At 50.2% G+C, this 16,914-nt stretch overlaps 1 protein-coding gene across 10 annotated transcripts in view; it reads right to left on the bottom strand.

Moving 5' to 3' along the window:
* The window catches only part of ST3GAL3 (ST3 beta-galactoside alpha-2,3-sialyltransferase 3), a 242,871-nt gene that overhangs the window by 20,572 nt on the left and 205,385 nt on the right, over positions 1 to 16,914 (bottom strand). For all 10 annotated transcript variants that reach the window (XR_004060373.1, XM_030942125.1, XM_010371892.2 and 7 more), the window contains 4 exons: positions 13,315 to 13,409; positions 9,157 to 9,220; positions 7,872 to 7,967; positions 7,410 to 7,596 (listed from right to left, as the gene is read on the bottom strand). Coding sequence is in view for 9 of the 10 variants with exons in the window: in XM_030942125.1 (XP_030797985.1) it covers positions 7,410 to 7,596; positions 7,872 to 7,967; positions 9,157 to 9,220; positions 13,315 to 13,409 (442 nt within the window). In the remaining variant the exon portion in view is untranslated. The remainder of the gene's footprint in view (positions 1 to 7,409; positions 7,597 to 7,871; positions 7,968 to 9,156; positions 9,221 to 13,314; positions 13,410 to 16,914) is intronic.

Below are 16,914 nucleotides of genomic sequence, written 5' to 3'. Positions count from 1 at the left end.
CCCTGTGCAGCTGGACACGCAATTTCTTTGGAATAGGATGGAGGTACAGCGGAATTGAAGATGATGAGGGTAAAGATCTGAGATGATCAAGGAACAGGGACAGGACACAGGAATGGGAAGCAGCACTGAGATGTTACTAAGGTAACACCATGTGTTACTACCTTGGCTGGAGCTTCTCTCCCTTGGGTGACATTCAGTCCCTGGTACTGGACTGGCTGGATGTGAAGGAAAGCACTGGGAAAGGGAGCTGTTGAGTGAGTGAGACTGTGCTTGAAGAATGGGACTCCATGTGATGTTGGTGATTGCTTTGGATTTGCTGAATCAATGAATAAATGGGAGGTGTTATAGCGCAATGGTTAAAGTGAGACACCTTCGGTCCAAAATGCGGCCCTACCGCTGACTACTACTCATAGTACCTGCCTTGTAAGGTTGTGGAAATAGCCGGCTGAGATGATGCATATAAACCACATCGTCCAGGGCCTGGTATAGAGAAGAGTTCAGTAAATGGTAGTTCTTACCATTCTCACAGACCACGGCAGATAGGAGCTGACTGATGGAGGATTCTAACCAGGAAGGTATGTGGTCAGATTTATTTATTAGGAAGATCCCTAAGGCAGTGAGATCTGAGTTTGAATTAGGCTTTACCACTTAACTAGTTGTGTGACCTTACACAAGTAACACATCCTCTCTGTACCCTAGTTTCTTAATCTCTAGCATGGGGATAATAACAGTACCTAGCCATAGGGTCATTATGAGAACTGAATGAATTCAAGGAAAGCTGATAAACTGAAGAGCTTAATAAGTGACAGCTATGATGATAATGATAGTGATGACAGAAGGAAGAGGAGAACAAAGGGAAGGAAAAGAAGCAGGGAGAGGAACAGGAGGAGGAGCAAGAGTGGTGGGAAGAGGAGCAGGAGGAGGAGGAAGAGTGGTTGGAAGAGGAACAGGAGGAGAAGGGGGAAGAGTGGCAGGAAGAGGAACAGGAGGAGGAGAAGAGTGGCTGAAACAGGAACAAGAGGAGGAGGAAGAGTGGTGGGAAGAGGAAGAGGAGGAGGAGGAGGAAGAGTGGCAGGAAGAGGAGCAGGAGGAGGAGGAAGAGTGGTGGGAAGAGGAGCAGGAGGAGGGGGAGGAAAAGTGGCAGGAAGAGGAGCAGGAGGAGAAGGAAGAGTGGTAGGAAGAGGAACAGGAGGAGGGGGAGGAAAAGTGGCAGGAAGAGGAGCAGGAGGAGGCGGGGAAAGAGTGGCGGGAAGAGGAAGAGGAGGAGGGGGAGGAAAAGTGGTGCAAAGAGGTGCAGGAGGAGGAGGGAGAGGAAGAGTGGCAGGAAGGGGAACAGGAAGAGGGGGAGGAAGAGTGGCAGGAAGGGGAAGAGGAGGAAGTGGAGGAAGAGTGGCGGGAAGAGGGGCAGGACGAGGGGGAGGAAAAATGGCAGGAAAGGGAAGAGGAGGAGGGGGAGGAAGAGTAGTAGGATGAGGAACAGGACGAGGGGGAGAAAAAGTGGTGGGAAGAGGAGCAGGAGGAGGAGGAGGAAGAGTGGCGGGAAGGGGAGCAGGAGGAGGGGGAGAAAAAGTGGTGGGAAGAGGAGCAGGAGGAGGAGGAGGAAGAGTGGCGGGAAGGGGAGCAGGAGGAGGGGGAGGAAAAGTGGCAGGAAGAGGAGCAGGAGGAGGGGGAGGAAGAGTGGCAGAAAGAGGAGGAAGAGTGGTGGGAAGAGGAGCAGGAAGGGGAGGAAGAGTGGTGGAAAGAAGAGCAGGAGGAGGGAGGGGGAGAGTGGCAGGAATAGGAGCAGGAGGAGGGGAAAGTGGCAGGAAGAGGAACAGGAGGAGGGGGAGGGAGAGTGGCAGGAATAGGAGCAGGAGGAGGGGAAAGTGGCAGGAAGAGGAGCAGGAGGAGGGGGAGGGAGAGTGGCGGGAAGAGGAGCAGGAGGGGGAGGGGGAGGAAGAGTGGTGGGAAGGGGAGCAGGAGGAGGAGAATGACAATGGTAATAATTATGAGGCAGTGACCAAGAGCTTACAGCAGACAGTGAGGAAGAGGAGCTGAGGGAGTTCCCATTCTTGAGCATTTTTATCTGAAGGCAGAGGAGCAGTGGTGGAGAATCCTCGAAGAGCTGGTCTCAGAGGCTTGGTGAGAAGCCTGGGCTGGGTGGTGTATGCTGGCTAGGCAGCAGGAGGCCTGCACTGAGTCTCCCAGGACAGAGTCCACACTAAGGCTCTGCATTCCTCTCAGGCTGGGGGAAGTGCAGGGAACAGGTGAAGGTGCAGGTGGACATCATTCAATCCCCATTTGGGCCTGGTCCAATAAGAGGCCTTACATTTGGGGATGTGGCGGCCCCTTCTGCCCTATGGATTAGTCCAGCCCTGCTGCCTTTCACTAGGAGGCTCCTTGTCTCTCCCTCCTCTAGGCCTGGCCTCTGACCCCTGCTTCTGGGTCACCTCCTAGGTCAAGCCCTACAGCCTGACAGAAAAATGCTTTGCTCCCTGGGATAATTGGGCTTTTCTAACAGCAAAATCACCACCAGCGATAAAAAATAAATAAATAAATAAATAAATAGCATTACTATTTGCTATAGACTGAGAACTAAGTTCTCTATGCTAGATGCTTCTAGATTTCATCTTTTCTTTTCTTTTCTTTTTTTTTGAGACGGAGTCTCACTCTGTCGCCCAGGCTGGAGTGCAGTGGCTGGATCTCAGCTCACTGCAAGCTCCACCTCCTGGGTTCATGCCATTCTCCTGCCTCAGCCTCTGGAGTAGCTGGGACTACAGGCGCCCACCACTACGCCCGGCTAGTTTTTCGTATTTTTAGTAGCGATGGGGTTTCACCGTGTTAGCCAGGATGGTCTCAATCTCCTGACCTCGTCAACCACCCATCTCGGCCTCCCAAAGTGCTGGGATTACAGGCTTGAGCCACCGCGCCCGGCTAGATTTCATCTTATCTAATTTTAAAAATAACCCTGAAAGATGCACAGCACTCCTCATCTACTGTATCAATGACACTAAATCTGAGGAGGTTAGATTTAGTGCCTAAGGTAGCCCACTAGTAAGTGAGGGTCTAAACTTAAACCCACATCTGTGTAACTCCAAGGCCTAAGTCACTTTCCCCTCTTAAGCCATGTTGTCTCTCTAAAATCAGGGACTTAGTCTCCCTGTGTTTGAATGTGGGGCCCTGGCTGGCCTCTTAGATCCTGCCCTCCTCCCTCTCTTCCCAGGGACTGAAGTACAGCTGGAGGGTAAGTGCTGTGTCAAGGCTGTCCAGGGACCCACTCCCAGCCCTATCCTCTCCCTACTGCTAGGCTGGGACCACCCCACACCCACCCAGCCTAGGCCCCAGGGCCTCAATGAATTGATGACCAGTCAGAGATGCTCAGCAGCGAGGCTGGCTTTCCGGTTTTAGGAGTGGGGAGGAGGAAGAGGAGGCAGCAAAGCGGGTCAGGAGGCAGTTCCCAGGGGCTTCTGTGGCCTGCTGAGGTGCAGTGGGTGAGACTGGCCAAGGCAGGAGGGCAGGGCCTGAGGGATGGGGATGGGAGGCTCTGCCTCTCACCTGTCCTGTCCTCTCCAGACCCCAGGCCTTCGCCCTCTGGACAGTGGATGGGGTGTCTCCAGCCTTCATCCAACACCAGGAAGAGGATGCACAGGCCACAGCATTGGAGGTATTAGGCAGCATGCTCTGACACACCACCCTCATTGTGCCATGCTTGATCCACACAGCACACCTCCAGTTTCCTGAAGGGAGCATGGTCTCTTGGGTCTACACATGCTGTTCCCTTTGCTTCTAATGCCTTTCGCCCACTCACTCCTAACTCTTCCTTCAGGGTCCAGCTCAGGAGTGACTCTTTTGTCCAGGAGGCCTTTTTTTGTCCCCCACCTGCCCCAGAGCTGCCTTAGGCCTTCCTCATCATGGCAGCCTCCACACTGTACTGTTAACTCTAGCTTTGGGACTATCTCTCCCACTAGACTGTGAGCTACTTTGGTTGAGAACAGTGCTTAATTCCTCTTTGTATTCCCAGGGGCCAGTGTAGAGCCTGCAAAGAGAATACCTCATGAACATCTGATAAGTGAGTGAGTGTGTTGGGGAAGACTGCAGAGGCACCTCTGAGAAGACCTGCACCGGAGCTGGAGGCTGCACCCCCATGTCCCTGGCTCCACCCTCTCTCCAAGCCTCAGCTTCTGTGTTGTGCTTGCCCATCCACTGGTGCTCTTCTGAGCTGCCCTGAGCACACAGCCTGCTGGGAACTCCTACACCTGCTTGCTGGCTTGGCCGCGGCTCCTGGGATCTGGGAGACAAAAGGCCTTTTTGTAACCGGTTTGGAGTTATCAGTGCCACTGTCCAGTGAGTCAGGGCCACAAATGATGAAGAGGAGAGTTCTCAGATGCAAGAAAGTAAGACCAGCTCTGGCACAGGCTCTTAGCTCTGGGTTGTTTGGCCATCTTTTCCTACGTCTTCCCCCTTGCCCTGCCCCTTCCCATATCCTATGAGGACTCCTGGGTACTAGAAAGTTATAGGCTTTAAAAGACTCCTCATGTAGTAAGTGGCAGGAAGCAGCTGTGACTAAGGCCTAATTCCTGTTCCAGCCCTGCCCTGCCAGGCCTTGGCTCCAGAACACAGAGCTGCCTCCTGCCAGAATTCTGCAGGTGAGGCTCCAGACAGGTGCAGAGAGTTCTCCAGCAGCCCAGAGGCGGCATGACTGGAAACGTCCCTACAGGAGCAGGATAAGCTGGTGACTAGGACACCAGACAGGAGGGGACCTGGAGAAGCAGCCTCTCTCACATTTTCCTGGGTCTCAGATGCCAGGGAAGTGCGGCAAAGCATGGGTGAGGTCCTGGGAAGGCATTAGCCTTGGGCTTGGGGTGGAGAGGACACTAAAGAAGAGGTCCCTGGGGCAGCCAAAGGGCCTGGGCAGTTCCACTCTGAGAGATGGGGGAGGCGAGGCCACGGGCAACCTGGCATTCCTCTGGCAGCTCACTTTAAAGGTCCAAATTATCTTTCACTTTGGAGCCAAGGAAGGCCCACGGTAATTCAGAGGACTCCTCCCTATCTCTTCTCTCTCCTTCCCACTCACCCCCACCCATCCTGGGGAGCAGTTCTCACCAATGCAAGGCTGGTCCTAGAGCCCCGGGTATGGCCAGGAAAACACAGATGTCAGCAAGAGTGAGCCTGTGCCTGTGCCTCATCCTGCAATGCTGGTACCTTGAATCTGCCTGCTGCCAAGGCCAGTCTGGGCGGAGAGCTCCTCCGTCTTCCTGGGAAAAGCAAGGCTCTGCTGTCTGCTTCCTGAGTAGCCTGAGTATAGTGAGTTCTCCGACTCTAGTTGGCTTCCTTCCTTTTCTTCTTTCTTTTTTTTTTTTTTTTGAGGCGGAGTCTCACTCTGTCGCCCAGGCTGGAGTGCAGTGGCGCGATCTCGGCTCACTGCAAGCTCCGCCTCCCGGGTTCACGCCATTCTCCTGCCTCAGCCTCCGGAGTAGCTGGGACTACAGGTGCCCGCCACCGCGCCCGGCTAATTTTTTGTATTTTTAGTAGAGACGAGGTTTCACCATGGTCTCGATCTCCTGACGTTGTGATCCGCCCGCCTCGGCCTCCCAAAGTGCTGGGATTACAGGCGTGAGCCACCGCGCCCGGCCCCTTTTCTTCTTTCTTTCCTTACTCCCTTGGATGAATTTTAAGAACCTTGAATTAACTGACCTTGGTGTTCCTGGAAGGAACACGTGATAACATCCACGACAGGCTCTGACCCACCCCTTTGGCCCGGCCTTATTTGAACTGCTGGCTTCTCCCAGTCTGCCCAGTAGGAAGTAGGAACTGGTGTTTGAGCCAATTCCAGATCATTTATGGTGACTGGGCACTGAAGGGTAAAAACCAATGGGATCAAGCCCTGTCCCTTAGGAGCTCTTGCCCTGAGGGAGGCTGTGACAGAGGAAACGATGTGAAAGGAGGATGGCAGAAGGCCAGGGTGAGACAGGAGCCCTTAGGCTCACTAGGGTTCACCAGGACAGACCCTATTTCCTACCATTCTCCCTTAAAAGTACCTATCTGTGATCCTAATTCTACTGCCCTCAAGGCAAAGAGAGGGACTCTGAAAACACTAGTGTCTCAGTTCCCAGGGTTCTGAAAACAGTAGGGTACTCCTGGAGCCACTGTTATTTACCTGGTCTGTGTGGGCAGTGGGCCTACTTGAAGCTGGGTCTGGCTAAGGCCAAGCGATCACTCTGCTGCCTGGCCCTTTCTTCCCCTTTGGGGAGGCGGACTGGACACCGTGGAGCCCCGGTGCCTCATCCAGTCTGGTTTTGAAATGGATTCCCCTTCCCCACTGTCCCACCTACCTGAATTTCTGGACCTGACTTCTGTCTTCTCTCTTGCTTGCTACCTACTTGACACTGCCTGTACTTGGCCTTGCTTGGGAAAGAGCTGTGGAGTTAAACCAAATTGCACTGAGACCCTACAGGCAAGGGAAGCTGTTCCCACTCCCAACTCTTCTCTAAACCTTCAGAAAGAACAACTAGCTTCTCATTGTAGGCAGAGGGCTGTCTGTCATCATCCTCCTCTAGTAAGAGGCTTGGGTATTAGAAGATGAATGGCCTGAACTCTGCAGTACCCCAGCCCTGGGGCTCCTGGTGACAGCTGGTTGTGGGGGAGTGGACCTGGACAAGTTCACGGATGTCCCTGTAGGCCCAGAGCTGGGAAGTAGAGGTCTCGGGAGGGAACTCAGTGGTGGTCTCCTAAAGAGCAGTTGACCTTACTCTGCCACATAAGCTCCCTAAAGAAATGGGCCCAGAGCCTTACCTGCTTTGAACAGTCAGTGGAACCTGATCATTCCCAATGATCAGACTCAGTGGCAGGTTGGGGATTCAGCTATAGGTCAGTGGTAAAAGTACAAAGTGGAAAGAGACCAGGACTTACAAGCTTGGAAGCTGGCACTCTCAAGTTAAGGGGTCTGCTGTCCCTGCAGAACCCAGGCTGAGAAAGAAGGCAGGGACCCCTAAGACCAGAGTCAGAGAGAACTTACAGAGGAGAAGACGGGGCAAGGGAGGCAGCTACAATGTCAGGGCAGCAGAGTGGGAAGATTGGGAGTGATACAAAGGCTGGCCTGAGAGACAGCGCTTTCCTCGGCCAGGAGATCTAAGGCCAGGGAAGGGTTCCTGGGGCTGCTGGGGTCTGACTACAGAAGGCTAAGGAAGGATCTGCACCTGGGCACCTAGAAGCAGGTAGCAGGTGTCAGGCATATCAGCCCCCAGAGTTTGGCCAGCAACCCTGGCAATCTCCTGACCTTTCTGCCCCTTGGCTGCCATTGGGTGACTTGCAGCTTTGGGTCATTAATGCTTCTTTTGAAGGTTCTTACTCGTTCTTTGCTGCATTCAAGGGGCGGGACTGCTTAGGAGTTGGGGAAGGCCAGGGCAAGAGGTGGTGCCAGGAGAGCTTACCACTCTCTCCTTGTAGACGATATATTTCAACCACTTGAAGTCCTGCCACTTGAAGCCGGCGAGGACAAAGAGAGAATCGCGCTCGTACTGCTCAGGCCGCTGCATGGCGCCCTCGGGGTAGGTGATGCGCAGGGTCGTTTTGCTGCCCACATCCTTCTCAAAGCCTTTCACTGGTGCTGAGTTCAGTCTACAGAGAGCAGGCCCAGTCAGAGCCTGGGTCTGTGTTTGGGAAGGCACCATGACCCCAGAATACCCCAGGCACGGAGAATAGGAGTCCAGGTCACCTGGACCTATTCTCCCCAGGCGCTACCCCTAGTTGTCTGTTCCAAAGCCCTCCAACCCAGGTTCTTGAGGCTTCTGTTGACCTCCAGCCCAACTAGCCAGATAGACAGTTTTCAATGGGCTCAGGGCTAAGGGTTTGGACCAGGACACTCACCCGAGGTGCCATTTTGGGGAGCTCACCTCACCACAATGTCATAGTCGTCAATTCGTGACCCCAGAGACTTGTTGGCAAGAACGCCTCCATTGCCCACGATGATGCAGCGGCGGCAGCGGAGGCTGAGGAGAGAGAGGCGGAGACCTCTGTACAGAGAACTGCCCACCAGGTCTTTTCCCCTGCTCCTTTGGCCCTTGACCCCATGCCCTTGTCCAGGACCAGGCTGGGATAGAGGAAGAAGACCAGTGGGCTTCTGGCAGCATTTCTGAGAGAAGGCTTGAACCATACCATGGGTAGTTGGGCCCTGAGACTCTCCAGCATCTCTAGGCCCTGACACTTCCCCAGGAAAACAGGGCCATGGAAAGGCTTGGGTGCCAGGCCTGGGTAGTGAGGAGGGAGCTCTGGTAAGATGGCATTCTAGGGTAAAGGTTCCCCAAGGGGTAGTGGTGTTTAGGCAGGCTTCAGGGGAGAGGGAAAAGTGGGCCAAGCTTGGGGCTATACCAGGAAAGCAAGAAAAGGGGAACAGGCCAGGGGCGGTGGCTCACGCCTGTAATCCCAGCACTTTGGGAGGCTGAGACGGGTGGATCACAAGGTCAGGAGATCGAGACCATTCTGGCTAACATGGTGAAACCCTGTCTCTACTAAAAATACAAAAAATTAACCGGGCATGGTGGCGGGTGCCTGTAGTCCCAGCTACTCAGGAGGCTGAGGCAGGAGAATGGCGTGAAGTGGGAGGCGGAGCTTGTAGTGAGCCAAGATTGCACCACTGCACTCCAGCCTGGGTGACAGAGCAAGACTCCATCTCAAAAAAAAAAAAAAAAGAAAAAAGAAAAAAGAAAAAAAAGAAAAGGGGAACAGGACAGGAGGCTCTAAGACTCAAGCAGTCACTAGGGAGCTTACTCATCTTGCTTCTCCCATCCCTGACCCTGGCGCTTTCCACTCTAGGGTCTGTTGGTTTGGGAGCTGTCACTGCCTTCTGGACTTCAGCTTTGCCCCCTTCACCTGCCCCCACCACCCAGGCCCTCAGTCCCATTGCTGGGCTAGTCCCAGCCCCAGTGTCTTCAGTGCTTACCCTCAAACCTCTGGTATCTGAGGACTGGGATGTCTTGCCAAGTGCTTACAACCCATGGGGGTGCAAGTCAGGTGGAGTGGTTCCACTTACCTGCTCCACCCGCCCTGTGTGTGTACTGTATGTGCATGTGTGGATGTGCTAGAGAAACTGCTCATGTCCAGGGAAGGCCAGCTGGACCTCAACACCTCTGCACACCACCAGGCAGCGGTGGGTAGGAGGCTGCGCAGTGTGTGGCTCACCTGTCCAAGGCAGGGGTCAGGCGGTACTCTTTGGTGGCTGACAAGATGGCTTTGATCAGATTGTCTGCAGACAGAGGAGAGAGGTTTCTGTTACAGGGTCACTTACGTTTCTATAAAATGTTTACAGATAGGCCGGGCGCGATGGCTCATGCCTGTAATCCCAGCACTTTGGGAGGCCGAGGCGGACAGATCACGAGGTCAGGAGATCGAGACCATCCTGGCTAACACGGTGAAACCCCGTCTGTACTAAAAATGCAAAAAATTAGCCGGGCGTGGCAGCAGGCGCCTGTAGTCCCAGCTACTTGGGAGGCTGAGGCAGGAGAATGGCGTGAACCTGGGAGGCGGAGCATGCAGTGAGCCGAGATCACGCCACTGCACTCCAGCCTGGGCGACTGAGCGAAACTCCATATCAAAAAAAAAAAAAAAAAAAAAAAAGTTTACAGGTAATCCTACTGGAAAGCACAAGTTCCTGGGGGCTAGAGTGAAAGTGGAAGTGGAGAGAGCTCTGGACACGAGGATGCTTTGGGCCACTGCCCTGACTTTATTCCTGACAAAGGAAGTGAAGGCGGGAAACAGACAGGCATATCACTGCCAGGAGCCCGTCCCTAACACTGGCACGCAGCTTCTTTCCCAGGCTTCTGGGAGGCTCAACTGGTTTTCTGAGGCTCTGTAGTCAGGCCCCAGGGCATGCATTCCTAGGCAAGGGCCTGGAAGCTGGAGCATGCGGTCTCCCCTGGAATGGGAGTACTTGCTCAGAGCTAGAGACCACCTTGTGCTTATCTCTGTGTTCCCACCCAGCAGATACTAGGAAACGAACAAGGAGACACCCAACAGCTGAAGAGCTCACCACGTGCCTCATTATCTGACATCACCTTTCCCTCACTTTCTCCCTCTCACATTGCCAATCCTGAATCCTGCTCTTTGCCAGGCTGACTTTACCTCCTCACCTCTTTACTCCCTGAGCCTGGCTCTGCCCACCTGCACTCCACTCAGCAAGGACCCCTGTGACTTCTGTGCTCTCAGACCTGTGCCCACTATGTAGACCTCATCTCTTCGGCCTCTCTCTGGCTTTGGCAATGAGGACTGCTCTTCCAAACTGGTATCATGAGCGCACTACAATATAATGTATAGTGAATAGTAAGGGTATTGGCTTTGGAGTCAAATACTGGCTGTGCTCTGTGACCTTACATAAATCATTTCCTTTCTTTGAGCTTTAGTTTCCTCATCTCTAAAATGAAAGTAATTCCTATTTTGTGGAGTTGTTAGGATATAAAATAATGTGCATAAAGACCTAAAAATAAAGTAAACTGGTATCACCACAATGGAGAGCATCTTAACAACATCAAATAACCACAAAGATGTGCATACACTAAGATCCTACAACTAGGCTCCTAGGCACGGAGCACTGACAAAGTCACACGCTTGCTCCAGGAGACATGCAAGAGTGTCTGCTGATGAGCTGTTTGTTATAGCAAAAGGTTGGAGGCAAGCTGAATGTCCACCAAAAAAAGAAAAAACAGATTAAATGTAGTGTATGAAATCCTATACAGCCATTAAAAAAAAAAATCAATGACCTAGAGCTATATGTATCAATATAGATAAATCTCAAAAACATATTCAAAAAAATGAAGAATATACATACACATATACACAAATATATGTACATATAATGACACCATTTGTAAAGTCTAAAGACATGTAAGAGTGGTACTATATTTTTAATGAATATATAAATATGTAGTGAAAATACATAAGGCTGGGTGTGGTAGCTCACACCTGTAATCACAGCACTTTGGGAGGCCAAGGAGGGAGGATTGCTTGAGCTCAGGAGTTTGAGACCAGCTTGGGCAACATGGTTAAACCCTGTTTCTACAAAAAAAATACAAAAATTAATCAGGAGTGCTAGTGTGTGCTTTAGTCCCAGCTACCTGGGGAGCTGAGGTGAGAGGATTGCTTGAGCGTGGGAGTTGAGGCTGCAGTGAGTCGTGTGTGTGCCAGTGCACTCCAGCCTGGGTGACAAAGCAAGACCCTGTCTCAAACATACATAAACAAGGCATAAGAATGCCAACACTGAAGCCAGGATAATGAAGAATAATGGCTTCCTGGGGAAGGAAGAGAATGGAGTGGGAAGGGCTCCACAGAAGCTTTAATTGTATCTCATGTTTTATTTCTTAAGCTGAGTAGAAGGTACATCAATGCTCATTATTCCTAGTATTTTTTGTATGCTTGAAATATTTCTTGTAAAGAAAAGATGTCTCCAAAATTAAAAATAACAAACTTATACTTTTTTAAAGGAGAGGGGTGGAGATGCTGGTAGAGGTAGCTGAGAGGTCATGTTAAGGACTGAGAAGTATCCCTTGGATTTCTCCAGGACACTGAGCAGTTTCACTGGAATGGTGGGGTGGGATGGGCAGGGATGCAGATGTTCTTCAGGAGTAAATGGTGAGAAAGAGGAAGCAGTAGGTGCAGTGAATCCTTCCAGAATGAGGTAGGGAATCCTTCCAGTTGAGTGAGAATGAGGTAGGGAAACAAACCTTTAAGCAATGTTCTACACTAAGTGCCTTCAGATATACCTTATGGTGGGCTTCAGGAAAGGCCACAGATTCCCTCCTTTTCCCACTTCCAATTTCACCTTTAAGGAAGAGCATATTGCTACTAAAATTAGCCAAGGTCAAGGATATGGATTGGGCTTTGTTTTCTAGGAGGAGAACCTCAGCAGAAAGAGTACACATTAGCAGGTGCTCTCTGCTTGCTGGGTGATGGGCTCCATAGCAAATTTCCCTGGCCTTTGTAGCTATCCCTTCTGAGTCTCGAGTGCAGATTTAAGAGAGAAGAGTGGCCTTCTTTGCTGCATGCACCCAGGGAAAAGGTGTTCTTCATATGGTTTAACCCGACCCATTAGATTTGTCCTTGGAGGTCTGAGGTCAAAGCTCCAGTTCAACAGTGCTTTTCCTGGCCACTGTCTTCTTTTCAGGGAGAGGTAGGCTGGCTGAGTAGAGGGTTCAGGTATTCTTGAGTCACCTGGCCAAATGATACCACCCCTTTAGCTGTTATTTTATGTAACTCTGACCACAACTTTACACAGTAGTATAATTCTCTCCATTTAACTGCTGAAGGAACTAAAGCATAGACAGGTAACTTGTCCAGGGTCACAGCTAGTAAAAACGAAGTATGGGGATCTGATCCCTCTCTGCCTGACCCATAAGTCCAGATTATTTTCCACCACGCCATGAAACAGCACAGAACCTGACAAAGAAGCAGAATTGTTTAACTACTAGGGATGGGAAAGTCTTAAGTTAGGAGGGAGCTGTGTGGGTGAGGTCCCCAAGGCAACAGAAGGGGAGTTTCTAAGAGGGCAGGGGAAAGGTTAGCCTTGGACAGGATAAGGAAGGGTTGGAAGGGAGACGAGGTTGAGGTGAAAAACATCAGGATGGGCTGATAGAGGGGTGTGGGGCACTCCTGGGGGACAGTCTCTTATCTCTCTGGGAATGTCCCTACTATACCTAGTACTCTAGTGTTCCTGTCTATGGCACGCCTTTCCTGTGCTCTCACAGCTCCTTGTACTTCCCTCACCAGAACGCTGCACTCTGAGTATCTGTATCTCTGCTATACTGGAGCTTTTTGAGGAGAGGAACCAAATCTGTCCACTTCACTGTTGTATACTTAGCCCCTGGCAAAGTGGTGGGCTCTGTGTACATATTCCATTAAAGAAGAAGCCGGGCACAGTGGCTCATGCCTATAACCCCAGCACTTTGGGCAGATCATTTGAGTCCAGGAGTCTGAGATCAACCTGGGCAACATGATAAAACCCTGTCTCTACTAAAAATACAAAGAAAAAATTAGCCAGGCATGGTGGTGCGTGCCTATGGTCCCAGCTACCCAGGAGGCTGAGGTAGGAGGATCTTAAAGGTGGTGGAGATTGCATGAGCTGAGATCATGCCACTGCACTTTAGCCTGGGAGACAGAGCAAGGCTCTAACTAAAAAAAAAAAAAAAAAAAAAAAAGTGAAAAAAGGAAGGGAAAAAGGTAGAGATTTGTTGAGAGTAGAGGAAGGGTGGATTCTTAGCATGGGGACTTCGAGGATGTAGCCTTGTCCTGAAGGACGGGGAGACAGTCGTGGGGGTGAGATGTTAATGTAGGTCAGGGTTCCCAACATACCTTGACCTTTGATCCCAAAAGGCGGCACAAACTCCCGGATTCTAGCCCACTTGCGAAAGGAGTCATCCAGGAACATGGGTGCTGGCTTGGAGAACCTGGAATATAACAGGACTGTTGAGGATCACAAAAACGCAACAGGCTGGAGTCCTGATGGCACTTCTGTGCGTCCGTCTTGGCTAAGGATCGTCTGGAAGCCCCCTCTGATTCCGGCATACCCCCCTCCGCCCAGCCTGTTCACTGGGTTTCTGTTGAGGGGTTTGACAGATCCAGTGGAGCCTGAGTCTGAGGGAGTAGGCCTGGTCAGTCTTTATTTGGCCAGCTGTAGGAGTGGAGAGACAAGATTTGCTCAGCAAAGATCAATTTCTCAGAGCTAGAAGCTCTCTGGAAGGTTGTGCAGGCATCCATCAAATAGTCACTGCTGCCCACACTGTTCCTGCAATCTGGGAACACAGAGATGAGACACTGTCCAGTTGAGCAGAAATATATCCAAAAATACAACCAGTACATGGAGACAGATTTTGGAGAGAATTCTGGGAGGTGGACCACCCACAGTGAGGAAGAAGGAGAATTCATGGTGAGAGGACAAAGCAGGTTAAAAGCTATAGGAGACAGAAGTTCAGTAGGGAAGAGAAAGAAAAAGCAGAGTCCTAGGAGGCAATGCCAAGGGGAAAGGTTTCAGACCAGTAGAAATTTGAGTGCATTTGCTGGTGGAGAGAAAGAAAGAGAGGAGGCTAAATTCCTGGGGAAGTGAGGAAGGATCCAGAGCTTCACGGGAAGGGTTGATCTGGGCCTGGAGGGGAGATGGGGAGAAAGGTGAGAGAAGGAGTGTGAAGTGATGCTGAGCTCGGGGGAAAGAACAGGCAAGTCTTACTCTTCTTGGAATGGGCAGGGAGGGGACAGGCTTGGGGAGGAGGAGACGAAGTCTGAAGGGAGGCAAAGGGAAGTGAGGAAGAGGGAGAAGGTGCAGCAGGAATTGAGCTCTTCAGAGATGACTGGAGAGCACAACTTCACATGGGCCCTAGCACCCTGCTTTGAGGCCACTTTCAGGGGACCTGGCAGCCCCAAAGATGGCCAGTCCCTGATCATCCACTGTGTGCTGAGAACCTGCCATGCAGCCTGCTCAGGACCTTCCTGGCCATAAATGAATGTTGGGAGGCCTGGGCCTCCGTGGCTCTGTCTCGTTATTTCTAACTCACCCTGAATCAGCCACTGAATAACTGCAGGCTGCAAGGGTGGCCCTCCAAGCCCAGAAGCAACCACAGCATGGATTTCTCATCCCTATCATCACTAACACCATTATAACCAGCAGTCCCAGGAGCAACAGTATCAGTTATCACTCAGAGGTCTGGTATTATTAGAGATTTTGACATGAACTTGAAAAAGGCAGAAAACTCTGAATCCTGCTCCCTCCCCCATCACTCTTGCTAGGAAGATGTCAACACTTGGGAGCTCGGAGCCGGGTCCCAGCAACTAAGTCAGTGCACTCCCCCTAGCATCCCATGTAAAAGGGTAATGCATATTTCTTGTGCCAAGTATATAAAATCTAAGTAAATTAATATATTTGATGTTTTGCCAGAGACTCTGAGGATCCTGGTCATGGTCTATGTGTAATATCAAAGCAAACATGGTCCCTGGATAAGCCTGCACCAAGAACCTCTTTTTCTGTGTCAGGACTGAGCTTATAAAATTTCTGGAAAGTTTCTCTCAGAGTCAAGCTTGGACAGGATTTTATCTGCTTTCCAATATGTACTAGATGTCATATGCTAATAAAATATGCCTAAGATCTAGCCAAATGATCTTGACTTTTTTTTTTTTTTTCCTTTTCCTCTCTCTCCTTTCTTCTTATTCAGACGACTGGAAAGTTTGGTAAGTTTTACTTTTAAAAACACCTCACTTTTTGTGCAACCTGTAACATATTAATTTTGGAAAAAAATACAGACAAGCACACATGCAAAATAAAAACACCCATAATTGTACAACACAGAGATAATTAACCTTATGGTATACATCCAAACTGATTTTCCTTTTCCCATATTACTTTGTAGACTGCTTTGTAGACTTTCTCCTACTAGACAGAGACTGTAGTCCCAGCTATCTGGGAGGCTGAGGCGGGAGGATCACTTGAGCTCAGGAGGTTGAGGCTGCAGTAAGGTGAGATCACACCACTGCACTCCAGCCTGGGTGATAGTGTGAGACCTTGCCTCAAAAAAAAAAAAAAAAAAAAAAAAAAAATTATTGATCAAGATTGGGTTCAGGCTGGGCGCAGTGGCTCGTGCCTCCAATCCCAGCACTTTGGGAGGCCAAGGCAGGCGGATCACCTGAGGTCAGGAGTTTGAGACCAGCCTGGCTAACATGGCGAAACCCCGTCCCTACTAAAAATACAAAAATTAGCCGGGCTTGGTGGGGATGCTGGTAGTCCCAGCGACTTGGGAGGTTGAGGCAGGAGAGTCGCTTGAACCCAGGAGGTAGAGGTTACAGTGAGCCAAGATCACGCCAACTGTTCTCCAGCCTGGGCGACAGAGCAAGACTCCATCTCAAATTTTAAAAAAAGACTAGGTTCAAGTGTTCTTGGCCAAAACTGATAAAGTTCTCAGTGGCTCTGCACAGAATGCTTGTAGCAGCCACTGAGGATCATCACCTAGATCCATCCTTTCCTTAGGAGATGCTACAATACTTCTATAAACTTTCTCTTGTAACTCTTTGGTTGCAGTCCTACAGAAAAGATGAGATAAAATGCTTAATTTTTCCCCTTACTTACCCATTTGCAGAATAATGAGCTGATTCCTTAGCACCCTCCAAAGATGATTAATGAGGCTTTTTTACATTTTAATCATTAGGAATTCAGACATTTTCATGTATTTGATATATGTCAATCTACTGTAATTTCTGTAACCATTATTATGTATTTATTTATTATTATTATTATTTTTTGAGATGGAGTTTCACTCTTGTTGCCCAGGCTGGAGTGCAATGGTGCGATCTCGGCTCACTACAGCCTCTGCCTCCTGGGTTCAAGTGATTGTCCTGCCTCAGCCTCCCGAGTAGCTGGGATTACAGGTACTCATCATCATGCCCGGCTAATTCTGTATTTTAAGTGGAGATGGGGTTTCACCATGTTGGTCAGGCTGATCCACCCACCTTGGCCTCCCAAGGCGTGAGCCACTGAGCCCAGCCAATCATTATTTTTTGATGCTCAGATTATCCCATCTTTGGCCAGTGGAGTCTTTTCAATTTGGCTCCTGAATCTTCTGGACACATCCCAGTAACCTTTGATAATGTCCTGGTTTTCTTGTATGAAGAGATGTTTGCGGCTGATCTTGTACATTTCTTGCCCCGACTTGGAATCAGTCATTTTCCCAAGGAACCCTGGTTCCTTTCAACTGGTAGTGGTATTTACAGATCACCATCAGAGTAGTTAGGGAAGCTCATGTTATTATGGGTTAGTCATTATTTCCAGGCCGGTCAAAACTAGGACATACGCATATTTCCTAGTCCTATGTATGTAGGTTATTTGTCCTGTAGAGTGACCCATATTCCATATTTTCCCAGTTACATTCAGATATTGTTGAGCATGTTCACTTGTCCCATATATATCTGTTA

This window comes from Rhinopithecus roxellana, chromosome 12 (assembly GCF_007565055.1).
Source record: "Rhinopithecus roxellana isolate Shanxi Qingling chromosome 12, ASM756505v1, whole genome shotgun sequence".
In the NCBI taxonomy this organism is placed as follows: domain Eukaryota; kingdom Metazoa; phylum Chordata; class Mammalia; order Primates; family Cercopithecidae; genus Rhinopithecus; species Rhinopithecus roxellana.
Note: the sequence above shows the minus strand (reverse complement) of the source record. Positions and strands in the feature narration are given on the sequence as shown.